A 17,294-nucleotide genomic window follows, 5' to 3' on the forward strand; every position below is an offset into this window, starting at 1 on the left:
CATGACGGAGATTATCACAGTACATTCTCCACTCACCTCAGTCATGAAGGCCATGTGTTTTTATGGGCTTCAGTGTTGAAAGATAAGTAAAATATTTATAATAATAATAAAAAAATATGTATTAATAATTTTGTGAATTGGCTGGTTTGCCTAAATTGTACAAGCAGGCATCCACTTTCAATCGTTTCAAATCATCACTACCCACACATCACATCTAATTAGATATCCCTTAGAGCAAATATAGAAATATCTGTCCTGGAATATGGACTGTTAGAGACTGTTAATCACAATACAATATTAATACAATAGCATGCTCCCACTCTCAATAAAAATGCATGCTCTGTCTCACACACACACAACAACAAATGTCATTAAAGAGCAGATGATCAAAAAGCAACAAAAGTTGAAATATCGTTTTTGTTTTGTTCATTTACAGATTGGACCATGGTTTATTGAAAACACTTACCAGTGGTGCAGTGAATGTCATGACCAATTTGCCCGGTGCCGGTGCTGTCTCGAGTTTCGTGACCAGTTTGTGGTCAGGAAAGCAAGAACAGGAGCCTGACTCCTCAGCTCAGAGAGTGCAAGAGAGTGACATTACCAGTGACGTGTCTACATCAGGGGCAGATGGTGGCAGTGCACTTGACCAGGAAGAGCAAGAGAGTGACACTACCAGTGGCGTCTCTACATCAGGGGCAGATGGGGCCAACGCAGGCCATTGACCATTTACCAGAAGACAACGGTACCGGTGTCTGATACATCTTTCTGAACAGATAAAGGTTTATAATATTATAACAGCACTTACTGCAAATGTGTGGATTGTAAATATTGCTGACTCTGCCTCTGAAATATGATTAAACTGTTATTGTTTGTGATCCTGTAATCTGTTACTGATGTTTAAAGAGCCCAGACATAGCTGACCCAAACCTCAGTCCTCAGTGGGAGAGCTATAGCTGTGATAGTCATAACCCTGAGAAACATGCCTTCACAATATTCAGAAGATATTGTAGATGTCTGCACTGAAATAAGTCAAATAATTTGTATATGTACACATATTGGAACCCCTTGTGGGACAATTTGAGATAGATACAGCATAAGGGCAGTAGTCCTCAGGTGGAGATAGCAGCCTTCAACCTACAGTGGCATTCTCTGAGATGGGCTTGGGCTCCCATCACTAACTGTAATGACGTAATGAGTGACTTCAAGACTGGTACCATATCTCTGAGAGATCCGTCGCTACCAGAAGTCCGCCGAGCTGCTGATCCACGAGCTTTCTCTCCAGTGTCTGGTCAGAGATCGCTCAGGACTTCAAGACTGATCTGTACTTCAGAGCTCTGCTGTCATGGCTGCTCAGGAGCCCAGCGAGGCTTAGCTGGTTGGTCTGTTTGAGGACACCAATCTGTGCTCCAACCATGCCTGGAGAGTCACCATCATGCCGAAGGACATCCAGCTGGCTCGTCACATCCATGGGGGTGTGTGCTTAAATCCTCAAGATATCCCTTAACCCACCAAATCACTTCCCCTCACATGGGCTATGCGCACTGGACTCCATCTCACGATTCAAAACTGCTAATAAAACCCATCTGTTTTTAAACAAGCTTACTCTAACTGCACATCATTGCTGAGCTATAATCTGTTGCTTACTGTATGTTTTATTGATGGCTATTGTATGTTTCATTAATCTTATGGGATGTAAGGTGACCTTGAGTGTCATTAAATCAAATGCATTATTAATATTATTTGTATTATTAATAAGCAAACACTGAATGGATAAATCCTTCCCGTCATTAGTAAAGTTTACTCAAAAACTCTCAATACTGTAAAAAATGTATACTCAGTATGTTAGTATTTATACTTAGTATGCATGTATAAGAGCAAGTCTCTTATACAGTCTCTCGTCAGACATGCTGGATTGGATTTGGTCGGGGTTTGAGCCTTCGTAATGCCAAAAAACAGCTTTCACATGAATAAGTGGTAATTGGCAATGTGAGTGTAGACACAGACGCTAATACAGCAGGAAAACTAAACAGGACACATAACACACAGACTCATGCTCACCAACAGAAGATGCACATAACACACAGACTCATGATCACCAACAGAAGATGCACATAACACACAGACTCATAATCACCAACAGAAGATGCACATAACACACAGACTCATGATCACCAACAGAAGATGCACAGAACACACAGACTCATGATCACCAACAGAAGATGCACAGCGACACCAACAAAGGCAGGGAAACACGAACACACTCCAAAGCAAACTCAACATCTACAACGAAACAGCCCTCACTTGCACTGCACCATGGGAAAACTACACCACCCACGGAACCCAAACATCAGAGCGTGCAGCACTGCAATGCCACTCAGCCGCCCCCCCCCCCCCCCCACCCACCCCAAGTGGTTAGTGGTTAACCCCCAGAACAATGGAGCTGACTCGGTCGCACCTAGCACACGCCCCTGTGGACCGGAGGAAGGCAGCCAACAGTCTGGCAAAGTCTCTGAGGTCTTGGGGAGACGAGCCCCCCTGACGTCCACTGCAGCATGTAGAACCCTCAGGCGGCAGCAGGGATGTGGAGCCTCCAAACCGGATAGCCCCCTGCTGTCAACAATAATGTTGTCATATCGATGCCACGGGGAAGCACAAGTACATTCTCAATTCAGAACTAAAGTGGTAAAACGTAAACTAATGGGTTCCTCATAGTGGAAGAATAATACACTCATTATCACAACCTTAAACTTCTCAAAGGACCTTTATTGAAAAAATTAAATATATATAAGGTGCAATTAGTATTACGAGACTGATTATTGAATGTGATTGTATCTGCAACTACAATTGGTTAAGCCGCATAATGACTGTTGACTGGCTTATGTTTATGTCTAAGTGAATAATAATTGAAACCTGAGGCTCACAGAGGCACGTGTAGAGGCAAGCTCCAATATCGCCAGCAGTACAATAGTATTCTAGCTGCACTTGCACCTTCAGCTCAGCCTCTCCAAAAACAGCTCCAAATCATTCCTGCCAGTGTGTCAATCCCACAACACACATCTGCATTCTTGTGAGTGTGTCAATCCCACAACACCCATCTGCATTCCTGTGAGTGTGTCAATCCCACAACACACATCTGCCAAGAAAGGTTCATGACCAGTAGGGCCTCCATAAAGGAAAGAAATCTTCGATTGATGGTCGATGTCACCTTCAAACTCACCCCTTTCAAGCTGTCTGAGTTGTCAACCACCATCTTAACTTTACCTGTATTTTAGGTGTAGGAGCAGGGGCGGCTTGTCCATAAGGGCGATTGGGGCGACGCACTGCCTAGGGGAAAAGAAAAAAAAAAAAAAAAAACCTCCTGATGTATAAACGCAATATCCTTGTAAGTCGCGTAAATGACAACATGTAAATTTAAATGTAATATTTTTTTTTCTGTCGGATTCTACCACTAGACCGTCTGATCTGCCTCTGTATGTCATTGTCGAATCAGGTAACAGTCATTCAGTCAGCCTAAAGTCGTGCTTCAGATGGCCCCGCCCCTTCTGGGGCGATTTAGGGCGAAATGAAAATCGCCCCAGACCTCTCCCATTGACTCCCATGTTAAATCCTTTTTTTTTCACAAAACAGATGCATTTGTCGCTACACGATGGTAGTCCTTTGGGGGATAGTAGTCCCTCACATTGCGCATGCGTCATTTTGCGACACTGTCGACTGCTGTCGACAGCAAAGCCGCGCATGCGTCACAACGACAGATCCGTTTTCAATCATGACGAAAAGCGACGAAAGCCAGTTTTTTAAAAACATGACCATTTATTTAAAAACAAAGAAGATGTTGTCACAGTGGACAAAACAGATGAGGTGGAGGATCAAAAAGTCTCTCCCCAGTTTCGTTTCATATGTTGACGTAGAGCCTTATGCTGTTAGCCGTTTACAACATAATTAAATATAACATTAAATATACCCACATTATGCGTTAAGACAAGCCCCATATGTTGACGTTTAAACCGTTTACAACATTATTAAATATTACGTTAAATAAACCTACATTATGCGTTAAGACAAGCCAGATATGTTGATGTTGATGTTGAGCCTTATGCTGTAAACCGTTTTGTTGTCTGAGCATGCGCGATTATGTTGAGCCTTATGCCATAAACCGTTTGTGTCTGAGCATGCGCAATGTGAGGGACTACTATCCCCCAAAGGACTACCATCGTGTAGCGACAGCATTCTCTATGGCTTCCGGGAGGGCTCGCCCCTCCATGTCGTGTCATAAGTAATGGACGTAAAAGCCTATACGAACGTCATACAGCTCGACAGAGGCATATTCTGTCAAGATGGCTTCTGTTCAGTGCAATAACTCGATTCGCTCTGTGAAAGAAACGCCTTTTTAGTCGGCATACTAATGAAGATGCATTGACAACAAAACAATTAGGACTTCCTAGACCAAATGTATCCATTCAACAGGTTTCTACAAAGGGAGGGAAATCCTACATCCAAGAATTGGAACGAAAGAAACTCACGGTCGTGAAGTGGCTAACGCGGTCTGTAGTTCATATATCACTGTCACTTTTCATAGGTTTAACAGTGTGTTTCACAGTTCGCTTCTTGCACTAACACTGAATAATTTGTTATGATGACTTATTTTGCTTTTGTAAGCCAATACTTTCAAGATCAGTCAATAAATATTGTTGGTTTTGACTTATGTTACCCCTTCTTTATGTTGTTACTGGACATATCATGTGTCCTGTTAAGCATCACTTAAGCATTACTTACATCATACAACATTTGAGACACGTGGATAATGAAAAAGTGGGATAATTTAATGTGGAGCCACATCATGTTTGCTTATGAAGGCTCCTGGATGCAACTTTCTTCCATAGCTTTCCACCTGTAACTTGCTACTCTAGCTATGTAGCAAGAGGGGACATATTACTGTTGTGTCCTGCCAATAGTGGACAAAAAGGTATTGCTGTATGAGTTAATCAGCTAACTTAATGTACCTACTAAATGGGTCGCCTTTATCACTATCAAAAAAATTGCCCCCCCTGAGAATTTCTTCAGTAGCCGCCACTGTGTAGGAGCACAACTTTAAAAAAGGCTCAATGAAACACTAAAGCCTTACACAGTCCTTGGAGAGGGTCATTTGCTGTGCTGTTTGCTGTGCTGTTTCAGTGCTATGGTGAGCCTGAAAACAAGGCTGAGATTTTATTGATTAAAGATTATTTATGTGGTTAGACAGTGGTTGAATGTAAAACAGATTGTTAAATAAAATAGTAAAAGGTTATTTTCATGAATTATTCACACTTAATTAACTTATAACCATGCTCGCTCTTAGTTTTTTTTTAATAGTATCTATCATTTATGGAAAAGGCAAAAAACAAATCCCCTTTACCAATCAAGATTTTTAAATCCCCCAATACTCATGATCTCAGAAGTTTCCCCTCCTCCAATCAGTCAACTCAACTGAGATAAGTTAGTCAAGCACACATATTATTTTCATCAGGCATTCAGTTAATCTGTATTTCTACCACAGGTACGTACTAGTATTGGGAAGCAAAGTATCTCATTTTCAAAAGAGAGCTCTGTTGTTTGGACTCTCTGTAGATGCAGAGACATCTGACTGCCTAAGGATCGCTGAGATAAAAGGAACTAATGGCTCAAAGAAAAGAGACAGTTGTGCTGCTGTGAATTTATGTCTACTTTCGGCCATCTTTTATTCACTGGCTCATTTCTTAGTTTTTCTTTTTCATGTGGCATGTGTTGCAGCTGTCACAAGCCAGTTGTGTGTTGTTGTTGTTGTTGTATCCTGCTGCTCAGGGCCCCATTCGTCGTAAGGGTTGAAGCTAAGTTAATCAATTGTCCTTTTAGTTAACATTAGCGAGCTGATTGAGAACAGCAAATATCGGTTCGTCAACGGCTCATCCGCCTCCAAATCATGTGGTTAATTTCAACCAGGCTAAACTTATCAGGGCAATTGCGTGTGCACGTCCTACTTCAAAAGGCAGGAAAGGTCAATCACCAAAACAATGATTTTCTAACGGTATAATGGTTCTAAACTCAAAAAAGGGCTCTTTTTTTCTCCGCTGGCGAGCAGGAGATGAACATGAACACTTATGAAGAATACAAGACCATAATCATGGCACAATTCAACACCGCCACCACTGTGAGAGCAAGGTGTGTTGGGATGTTTATAGGATGATATCTATGTATGCATACCTGACGACAAGTGTGAACTGGTAAAGAGTATACCCCTACCGGTTCGTAACTGCAAGGTGGCTAGTTCGAATCCCCTCACCTCCTTCCTCGCTGTAGTTTTACATTTCCTTGTAAGTCGCTTTGAATAAAAGCGTCTGTTAAATGACTAAATGTATTAATAACAAATGCAATAAATTGAAGCAGTGAAAATAAATTGTCTGTATTTCTCTCTATTCTTATCATGAGTCCACCTTAATAATTTTAATGATATGCTATGGTGTACTAATAACACTCATATAATTATGAGTGCTTTGTTCTCCGCATCACCGACACTACAAAAATGTACCACTCGCAAAAAAGCGCAAGACAGTCAATGTTCGACTGTGGTGTTTGCAATAAATGACTGAGAAGGTCTTGTAAATTAATTATTCCTTGTCGGCTGAATCGGTAGCGCTCATACAAGAACTCATCATGATGGAATAATGGATCTTGGCTATCGCAAAGAACTCTCTCCCTACGCTAATCTAACTATCTAATATCAGTCCTTGGTCAATGGGATCCCTCCTTTTTCTGGGGGTGTGGCAAGCTTATCCAGCTACACTTAAGTTAGCCTGCGCTGGAGCAGGTTAGTGGTAATTGATATTTTACTATGGTGATTTATCGGAAGTTGCTTCCACGAACCAAAAAGAGGGGCGTTTTTTATCTTAGCCTGAAAATTTGCTCGCTATACCGCTTAGCGAGCTACGGCGAATACCCCCCTGGATCTATGGTTGGTCAGTTGTTATATTGGTCAGGTTAGGTTGTTGGGTATGAGTACTTGCATGTGGCAGTGAGAGGATTGGCCGCTGTGGGAAATCCACAACCAATAGCATAAGGAATTTAACATCTATTCCTGTGTTTTATACTTAGTATGTTTTTACACCATTAGCATTAGTCTCACCTTTCCTCAAAACAAGTAGCTATTCTTCTGTGGAAGCAACCAGAAGCAACCCCATCCTCATAATCACCAACAGAAGATGCATGTCAACACCAACAAAGGCAGGGACACACAAGCTCACTCCAAAACGAACTCCCGATCTACAACGAAACAGCCCTCACTCGCACCGCAACACACCACCCACGGAACCCGAACATCAGAGCGTGCAGCGCTGCAACACCACTCAGCCCTCCCACCCCAAGTGGTTAGCGGACCCCAGAACGATGGAGCTGACTCGGTCGCCCCTAGCACACGCCCCTGTGGACCGGAGGAAGGCAGCCAACAGTCGGGCAAAGTCTCTGAGGTCTTGGGGAGACGAGCCCCCCTGACGACCGCTGCGGCATGTAGAACCCTCAGGTGGCAGCAGGTTGGATTTTCAGGTCTCTGGTCTCTGTAGGGCGTTTCCAGACGGGACTTTCTCTGTTTTGTTACTTTGTTCCATGTGCTCTTTGTTTACGTTGACATGTGCTTTCATTTGTTTTGGTTTACCATGTGTTCGTTGCCCTGCCCTTACTTACTGTCATTGTTTAGTTTCCCTCCATTTCTTGTGCTCACCGGTTTCTTGTTGTGTGTAATTGGCCTAGTCTGTCTGTGCCTACTTAGGCCCGCTGCCTACTCTGTCTGTGTCTACTTAGGCTCGCTGCCTGCTCTGTCTGTGCTTCAGTCAGATCGTCTCGTTTCATGTGCTCATTCAGTTCATGTAGTCTTAGTCTGTTTTGACCGCTGCTGTGTCAAAGTTTCTGCTTGTTTGTGCTTTCCCCTGTTTGCTTTACCTGCTTGTTTGTGTTTTCCCCCGTTTGCTTTACCTGCTTGTTTGTTCTGTGGACCACTTGAGTTTTTTCACTTCCTCTTTTTGTTTATTTTACTCTTCCTTTAATAGAGAGTCTCTTTCTGGGTGTGCCCTACGTCTGCCTCCTGTGTCATGTGTGTCCTCTTCCCCCAGCAGTCCTGACAGGAACAGATTGGCACAGAAGACCTCCAGATGGTTCAGGACACCGCAACCTTTATGGCTGGTGGCATTGATGCAGGAGACACCAGGGCCATAAGCAGCAAAACTGTGGGTCCTCTAGTAGGGGGCAAACAGGCTGCTGGTCTCTCTAGCTTTCATAACATGGAACTAAACCTCATTGTTGTAAACCACTTCTCACAACCTTTCAAAACGGGTTTTGGTTTATAGAGACGTTTACATTAGTAAGAATTACGTTAGACATCACTGAGAGCTACAGAAAAACGATTTATTTTTCAGTGGACACCACAACATTCCTATGTAGAAATTTTTTTTCTACAGATCTCCATGGCCAAATGTTCTTTCTATCTGGAGATGCATCCTCCTCTCTAAACATTTGATTATTAATACATTCATTTACTATGCTTTTATTAAGGGAGTGATGCCTTACTTCCTGGAGGCATCTTGGTTTTAATAGTGCATATAATATTTACAATTCTGCAATTAAGTCAGCTTAGGTCCAGATTCATCCCCTCCTTCACACAATAGCACAGCTCTGGATCTTACAGGTGATTTAGGAAAAGAACAAAAGATGGCAGACAAGAAGAAGGGGATCTGGAACACGGGTGTGTGAGAAGATGAAGGGTGTTCTAGTGGACTCTACCACTCCTTGTTTAGTTTGAAGATGGAGAGGGTTCTGGGCGGGGGGTTCTAAAGTCCGAATTGTAGATGGCCAAGGTTCTAGTGGAGCGTTCCTACAGGTCGTTGTTGGATTTGTAGATGGACAGGGTTCTGGCATATGGGTTCTACTGGTCCTTGTTGGGTTTGTAGATGGACAGGGTTCTGGCGTATGGGTTCTACAGGTCCTTGTTGGATTTGTAGATGGACAGGGTTCTGGCATATGGATTCTACTGGTCCTTGTTGGGTTTGTAGATGGACAGGGTTCTGGCATATGGATTCTACTGGTCCTTGTTGGGTTTGTAGATGGACAGGGTTCTGGCGGAGGGGTCGGTGGCATTGATCCAGCGGGGCATCCAGTAGTGGGGAGTCCACTCGCAGCCTCCAGGGTAGAGCTCCTCAAAGATCTGCCTGGAGTAGTAGCCCTCTTTGGTTTTGGGGGGGTTGAAGGGGAATGTCTTTGCAGCCATCTCTAGTTCGGAGTCATTCACCTGTGTGTGTGTGAGAGAGAGAGAGAGAGAGAGAGAGAGAGAGAGAGAGAGAGAGAGGGAGAGAGAGAGAGACAGGTGGACAGAAAGGGAGAGAGAATGAACCTCTGACTCAATGTGCTCCTGGTTTATCAGGACTCACACATGAGGCCGTGTGTGCAAACGAGTGTGTGTGTGTGTGTGTGTGTGTGTGTGTGTGTGTGTGTGTGTGTGTGTGTGTGTGTGTACCTCAGACTCGATGTGCTCCTGAAGGCTGGTGTACCAGGACTTCTTGACAGATGTGATGCCATCGCTGAAGGCTTCCTTGCGTCTCCACAGAATATCGCCTGGGATTAGGTTCTCACCCGCAAAGGCACTTCTCAGTAGAAACTTCTCCACACCATCCTGGGGACACAGACACACGCACATAGATAAAACACTTGACATACACACACACACACTCACTCTCATACAGAGAAAACACTAGTAATCTCTAATGGTTAAGACAGGTAAAACTCACCTTGGGAACTCTCATCTCCTCAGGTAAGGACAGGTAGTAGGCAGTGAATCTGTGGTCCAGGAAAGGCACTCTGAGCTCCAGCCTATGAGAGGACCACAGGGGGGAGAGAAGGAATGAGAACGGGGTCGATACATGCCATTATTCTATTCATTACACAGAAAGGTGTGCATGAGTGAATTCATGGTGTGTGTTGTGTGTGTAGAGCATTCTGAGCGTTAAGTGTGTGGGTCTTCTGTGAGTAGGTGGCTGTGCTGTACATGGTATGTATGCGTGAGTATGAGTAAGTGTGTGTGTGTGTGTGTGTACTGTACATAGTGTGTGTGTGTATGTATGTATGCGTGAGTATGAGTAAGTGTGTGTGTGTGTATGTGTGTGTGTGTGTGTGTACTGTACATAGTGTGTGTGTGTATGTATGTATGCGTGAGTATGAGTGAGTGAGTGTGTGTGTGTGTGTGTGTGTGTGTACTGTACATAGTGTGTGTGTGTGTGTATGTATGCGTGAGTATGAGTGAGTGTGTGTGTGTGTGTGTACTGTACATAGTGTGTGTGTGTGTGTATGTATGCGTGAGTATGAGTGAGTGTGTGTGTGTGTGTGTGTTGTACATGGTGTGTGTGTGTGTGTGTATGTATGCGTGAGTATGAGTCAGTATGAGTGAGTGTGTGTGTGTTCCTCTTACCCATGAGCAGCAGTGGTGCGGTCTGCCCTCAGCACATCAAACAAGTAGAGCTCCTTCATCAGACGAACACTTTCTTCAGCTGCTGCTTTAGGGGAGGGAGCCTGAAGAACACACACACACACACACACACACACACACACACACACACACACACACACACACACACATACATACATTACACCAAAAAACTTACACACACCATTACACCACAACATGTGGATGTGTGTATTAGTGTCTGAATGTGTGCGTCTCCTTTGTACCTTGTGGAAGTAGATGTATCCCTGAGTGAGTTTGTCTGCTCCCTCCCCGGAGAAGATGACCACACTGTCTGTCTTCTCACGGATGAACTTGGACACCAGGTACATGCCTGCGCATACACACACACACACACACACACACACACACACACACACACACACACACACACAGCAGATGAGGCACAAGTCTTTAATCTTTAAGCGCTCTAGATCTGAAATTGGCAGGGCTGTCAGTGAAATCTGGCCGATAAAGAAATAAGGATGCAGATGATTTCTGATTCTTTGGCCAGGGGGTCATAAAGTCAGGTGATGAGAGGACCCCTCTCTGATGTATCGTTTCTACCGAGGCACAGATGGTTACGTGTGTATCGTACCTATGGAGGAGTGGATGGTGGTGGTGATGATGTGTGTATCGTACCTATGGAGGAGTGGATGGTGATGATGATGTGTGTCTCGTACCTATGGAGGAGTGGATGGTGGTAAGAAGGTATAGGAGCCTCCGCTGCCGCACCACCAGACTCAGAAATGGCTTCATACACCAAGCTGTCAGGAAGCTAAATTCTCTCCCCTCACTCCCCCCAGCCATATCCTCCAGTCTGACAGGAAGCTGAAAATCCCCCCGCCCCCCTAAAAAATAACTCAAGACTCTGCACTTTAATCACTTGTATTCACTTGTTTAAAATTGTATTACGTATTTATATTATTTATATATATATAGTATTTATAGTATTTATATATACAGTATTTTAAACAACTGTACGTGAATCTTTATGTTTACTTAGTATTAGGAAATGTCTTGTCTTATCTGTTGTGCCTGTGCACTTTTATATGTTTCACCGTGGGAGAGTGGGAAACGTCCTATCGATTCCTTTGTATGTCTTAACATATGAAGAAATTGACAATAAAGCTACTTTGACTTTACTTTGACTTTGACTTTGATTTAGACTGCATTTTCATCATAAAGTATGAAATATCACAATGAATTATATGATGTATACGTTTGGGCATCCCAATTTATAGCACCTTTATACTACTTACAAGTATAACATTTATTCTCAAAATAGCCAGTGTGAATGATAACATGGGTAACATTGTGTAAACATCCCTTAAAAAACAGCAATTTAATACAATTATTGCCGCGAGACAGGGTCTCCCTGCACCTTTTTTTCAATTAAAAGACCGGAGACTGGATGTAGGAATCTGAAGTTTTATTGTAATCGATAAGCTACAATAAGGGGATGCCTATGGATCATCTCATTGTGTGAACGTCCTGCATGCCTTTTTAAGGCCCATATCTTCATGTGGTCTGTTCTGTTTGGCTGTTTGCCAAAACCAATCAGCATTAACTATTCCCTCTTTGCTGGGTACCAATGTACCTCTTGGGTACCCCTGTGTGTTTGTGGCCCCCCTGAGACCCCTCTTCACTGGGGGTTTCTTGGAATGTGCCTGTGTCATGTCTTTAGTGCTGACTTTAACGTCAGTTAATCATGTCAATAGCTAAGTTACTGCTTCCCGCCTGGTCTGCCTTCCAAAAGTGAGACTTTCATAGTGAGGAGTTAATCCATGTTCATCTTAACATAACAAATATCCCTCATAATCTTTACCAAAATGGACAATTCAACGTCTCACCTGAACCCCTGATGCTGATTAATCATCACCCAGCTCTACATCTGTAGCTTCAGGCTGCTGTTTTTCCTGCACAGTAATTCATCAATTTAATACAGACACTAACCATGCTTAGTTGAATGCTGACATTGGTCGAGAGATTACAGGGAACAGAGATAGCCTTATTACTATCCAAGAGATCATATCATATGTCGTGGAAATGTTCTAAAAGCTTCTCAAGAAACTTCTCAAGGCAAACAGGTGTGAAGATACTGAACGGTTTATTTCAGAGAAGTTAACTGCTGCTGAGCTGGTCCATGGAGCATCTCAAAAACTAAGCATAAGGCAAGAGCGATCAGGCAGATGAACTGAGGACAAACCACATCTCTTCTTCCTTGCACCTCTGTCCTTGTTACTTCTCAGAATTAACCACATCGAACTCTTTTGCTGATAAGTTTTGAACAATTTGCAGACTGGACAGTTTTCACACTGCTGACTGTCTATAAGTTTTGAACAATTTGTAGACTGGGCAGTTGTCACACTGCTGACTGTTCAGCTGTGACCACAGTCGTCTTGCCCTTTTCAGAGGAGCCTGGACAGTTTTCACACTGCTGACTGTTCTCCTGTGAAAACGGTTGTCTTGACCTTTTCAGAGGAGAAGGCCTACAGATTCTCTATGTCTAGTGGCCTTTCTGAGAAGCCTCTCTGCCTTGTGGCAGCCTTCCCACATGGGCAGCCGTTCTGTGTAACTATTTCTGTCTATTGAGGTGTTCCATGTTCCAACTTCCGCAGTCCAGTTCTTGTTTAATATTACATTCATGAATGAGTTCAAATACAACAAGGCCTACTTATCAGCAGTTAATATGATGGTGATAATGGTACCATTATGTGGGCAGGTTAGCTTTATCCTTCTGGCTTCAACAAGACCAGCTGCTGCTAACACACTGGTCGAAAGATTGCGGACGCTAGGGATAGATTTAATACAAGCAAAATGAACATGCTGTACACTAACAACTTTCGAAACATGTTTTGTATAATGGGTGGCGATGTTAGGCTAGCAGGTTTTCGCTGTGTGGGTAGTTAGCCTACTAGCTTACTAACAATGACCTGGGCTTCTTGATAGCTACTTCTCCGGATAGTGTCTCTTTTCTTTTTTGGTGGCATATTTCTATCTTCAAAGCACAAAAGTTTAAAAAATATCAATGCTGAGACCAAACGAAATACTAACATGAGGCTTTATTATTTCCTGTGTATTTAGTAGCTTACCGTGTCAGACTACTGCCAGCTCTCTTTCTGTAAAGGCGCCAGCATGCTTCTGCAACAAAGGCTGCGGCTTTTCACGCTGTTGTGTCGATGTACTCGTTTCAATTCATGGTTCCTAAAGGGTTGCACGTGTTGCAAAGCAATTCACCGCCAGAACAATAGGTGGAGTAACGTTTTTTGTCGAAGACGACCTAGAGAATTACGTCTTTGTGTGTGGAAGTCGTTGGTTTGTTTATTTACTAGGTCTTGTTGTCCACTTACACAGTGAATGATGGCAACCGAGATCATTGGGGTTGTATAAATGTTCATATCTCCTCACCTCTTCCAACTGGACCCGACCAGCCAGGCCGTCTTCGACAAATATTTAGAAATCATACTAGGGCTCAGGTCAGCCATCAGCACGATAAGGCATTGAACATTTCATATTTAAAACATCTTAATAAGAAGTGAAGTCAACATGTCTGCTTCACATGATGTAGAAGTTCGTTTATTGACACATATTTTAAGGACAGCCACAGCGCTTTAAAACGACGTGTTTATAAGTTACATACAAAAGTGAAAGATAAAAGGCTCGAGAATCGCCTGGTGTACCTTCTCATTATGTGTGTGTGTTGTCAGTGTTTGTAATACAATGGTGTGGGCCGCAAGTTAAATCCACTTCACAGGTAGGCCTACACCTGGCGATTCTCTCGCCTTCTATCTTTCACCTTCGAATAATGTAACTTACAAACACGTCGTTTTAAAGCGCTGTCACCGTCATTAAAACATGTATCAATAAACGAACTTCTGCATCATGTAATCTGCCTTTTTCGCCACTGGTATTGAATTGCCAACCTTTGTATTTCGTGTAACACATGTAGCCTATTCATAACATTAAGCCTTTCGCCCACTACACTTTCATGCTCCGGTAAGTTTTTTCCTTTCTCCCGCTGCAATAAATATGCTTACTTCACTCAAAATAAAACCTACAGTTCTTGCGTTGAATTGCTTTGCAACACGCACAACCCTTGGGGAACCACTTGTGTGTCCGCAAAGAAATCACATAAATTGCAACATACTACATTCTCAGAGGATGACATTAAAAAAACTTTTACTGCGTCTGTTTGGAGAGAACGCGCGCTAATTCACCGAACAAATACTTTCATATTCATTTTTCGCCACTTCATGTCATCCATTCATATCAATGTGAATCAATCAATACTAATACAACTTTAACTGTGATATGTTTTTGTTTCATTTCGCAACTTATTTACTGTATAAAGACAGCAGGTGCCCGTTTGTAAATATTCCACATTTTATTTGCTTAAAACACACAGATGTAGGCTACTGTCAAATCAGAAAGAATATCAGCTGTCACTCTATTACCTGACCAATAGGCTACCTTTCAAACTCGGTGATAGTATTCACAACTAATTTGTCCTTCATTCTACCTAATATGATTAAACGGCATATGTAATTGCACCCGTGAGGCAAGCGTCAGTAGAGTTTTGTTCGGTTATCTGCCCTCTCTAGACTGATTACTGACCAACCAAGCATGTCAATTTTCTTTTAGGTTGATTTTTTGGTGGATCAGCTGTCTTTTTGCCACTTGTAGCCTACTGAATCGTCAACCGTTGTATTTCGTGTCACAAATGTATCCTAACGTCAATATTGGCCTTTCACCCACTTTCCTGTTCCGGTAAAAGTCCGGTAAGTTGTCCCGCTGCAATGAATTTGCCGACGTCAATCAAAATGTTTGCACTATGATTCCAGGTCACATTTTCATCCTGGTCCCCCATCTAATGTTAATACAGTGTTGTAGGCTATATTAGTCTTGCTCCTATAATGTATAATGTATAATTGAGCAACACGTAGGTTACAGGGTGGATGTGGCAGAGAGAGAAAGAGGGAGAACGGTGATGCACACGGATCAATCAGATAGCGTCTAGAGCAAAGTTATGTTGCTGTAACGTTGAACTCAGTGCAATTAATACAATACAATACTTAATAGGCTAATTGATACAATATCTCCTCGTTTGAGTGTGGTTGTTTCAGTGCAATGGGAGTGTATGATCATTATTGTCTATAAAGGAAGGCATTGCAAACGGAAAATCGATTTTTAGAGGGCAGCGCTAGATAACCGAACAAAACTACTCACGCTTGCCTCACGGGTGCAATACCAAATTTCATCATATTTGATAGAATGAAGGACAAATTAGTTGTGACTACTATCACCGAGTTTGAAAGGTATTGGTCAGGTAATAGCCAAGTGACAGCTAATTTGACAGTAGCCTACTGCTGTGTGTTTTAAGCAAATTAAATGTGGAATGTTTACAAACGGGCACCTGCTACCGTTAATTATACAGTAAATAAGTTGCGAAATGAAACAAAAACACATCACAGTTAAAGTTGTATGTCAACACAGTGGCATACCACATAACTATCGTCGGACAATAGCCTCTGAGAAGGTAGTAGGCTATGTTGCAATTTATGTGGATTTGTTGACACCCTTCACGTCTCATCTTTAATCCTCCGATTCATGCATTCATTTCAACTGTTCTATCATCTGAAATATCACGGTATGTCGAAACAAACCTTTGATCTAAACAGAATATTCAGTATGGAATGGGAATAGATCAGAGCAGTATCTTTTATCGCGTTTGACAAATATGCCCCGATTGCTGTGCAGGTGAAGTCTCCTGCAAATGGGATAGTAGCCTATTCTCTCCATGAATTTGCTGTCATTTGAACGTCCTTATACGTGTTTAAGGAGGGGTTGTAAAGGTGCTCATATCTTCAGACCTCTTCTGTTATGTTTGTTCATAATCAACCAGAATAAGCTTGTGAGACAGTCTGCAGAATATTCATAAAAAACGTGTCATTAGTATGAACAGTTGAGACATTGACTCCGTCGGGCTCCGGTGGGTTTGGACAATATATTTGAATGGCTGTCGGGCTCGATCACTATTCTTTCAGACAGAAAAATTCAGCCTGATCCACATTCCATCGGACACACACTATTCTTGCTTATTCATGATTCAAATTCTTCTTGGGTTTAACTTGGCTTTTAAAAATGGCGTTATTATGCTATGAAAACCAGAAATGTGAGACTCCCGAAAGGATGTAGTCAACAGACCAGCAGACCAATCACAGCCTTGCAGGCTGCGTGAGGCTTGTTTAGCTTTTTGACGCGAGTCTAGAAAAATCGGTCGACGCACGCAAGGGGTGAAAAAGCTTGCAAGAGGCTTGCAAGGGGTGAAAAAGCTTGCGTGTCTGTGCGTTTCTCTGAAAACGCTTAAGCATAAACCAGGCTTAAGTCACGATTCACAAGGTGTTTCTGACTCTGCCACGACCTTAGATGGCCACCAGGTGGTGAAAAAGCGCTTTGATACTGCTCGCAGAGCCGTAAGCTCTGCTTTCACGTGCTGAGAACGTGAGCCTCTTCAGCCAATGAAATGACAGCATCTTGTCTTGCAGGCTCGCGGGCGCATTGGAAAACTTGGACATTTATTTTTCACTCTTGTCTGCGACTCACATAGTATAGATAATAATAAGAATGAGTTTGCAAATATATTGGGCGCAATCATTTTTTCTAACAGGCAATTCAAATTAACAAAATATTGTGTCTTTCCCAAACTTTGGTTGTGACTAGTCCCTATGGACCATATGCAAACCTACGCCCTTGAACTGGGTGTGGATATTAAGAAAATAACATAAAATGTTTAAAATTT

At 42.7% G+C, this 17,294-nt stretch overlaps 2 protein-coding genes across 7 annotated transcripts in view; one reads left to right on the forward strand and one right to left on the reverse strand.

The window, feature by feature from the left end:
- Positions 1-1,598, forward strand: part of LOC122129486 (protein NLRC5-like) — a 94,271-nt gene extending 92,673 nt beyond the window's left edge. For all 6 annotated transcript variants that reach the window (XM_042704403.1, XM_042704404.1, XM_042704408.1 and 3 more), the window contains one exon: positions 437-1,598. In XM_042704403.1, coding sequence (XP_042560337.1) covers positions 437-722 — 286 coding nt within the window. In that variant the 3' untranslated portion in view covers positions 723-1,598. The remainder of the gene's footprint in view (positions 1-436) is intronic.
- An 8,006-nt stretch (positions 1,599-9,604) lies between these two features.
- LOC122129487 (asparagine synthetase [glutamine-hydrolyzing]-like) lies at positions 9,605-11,110 on the reverse strand (the record flags this gene model as incomplete). The annotated part of the gene is made up of 4 exons (XM_042704410.1): positions 10,720-11,110; positions 10,460-10,560; positions 9,783-9,864; positions 9,605-9,667 (listed from the first exon to the last, which is right to left on the reverse strand). Coding segments are annotated over exons 1-4 (351 nt in total), but the record flags the coding sequence as incomplete, so codon positions are not given.
- Positions 11,111-17,294: the final 6,184 nt, after the last annotated feature.

This window comes from Clupea harengus, unplaced genomic scaffold (assembly GCF_900700415.2).
Source record: "Clupea harengus unplaced genomic scaffold, Ch_v2.0.2, whole genome shotgun sequence".
NCBI lineage: Eukaryota > Metazoa > Chordata > Actinopteri > Clupeiformes > Clupeidae > Clupea > Clupea harengus.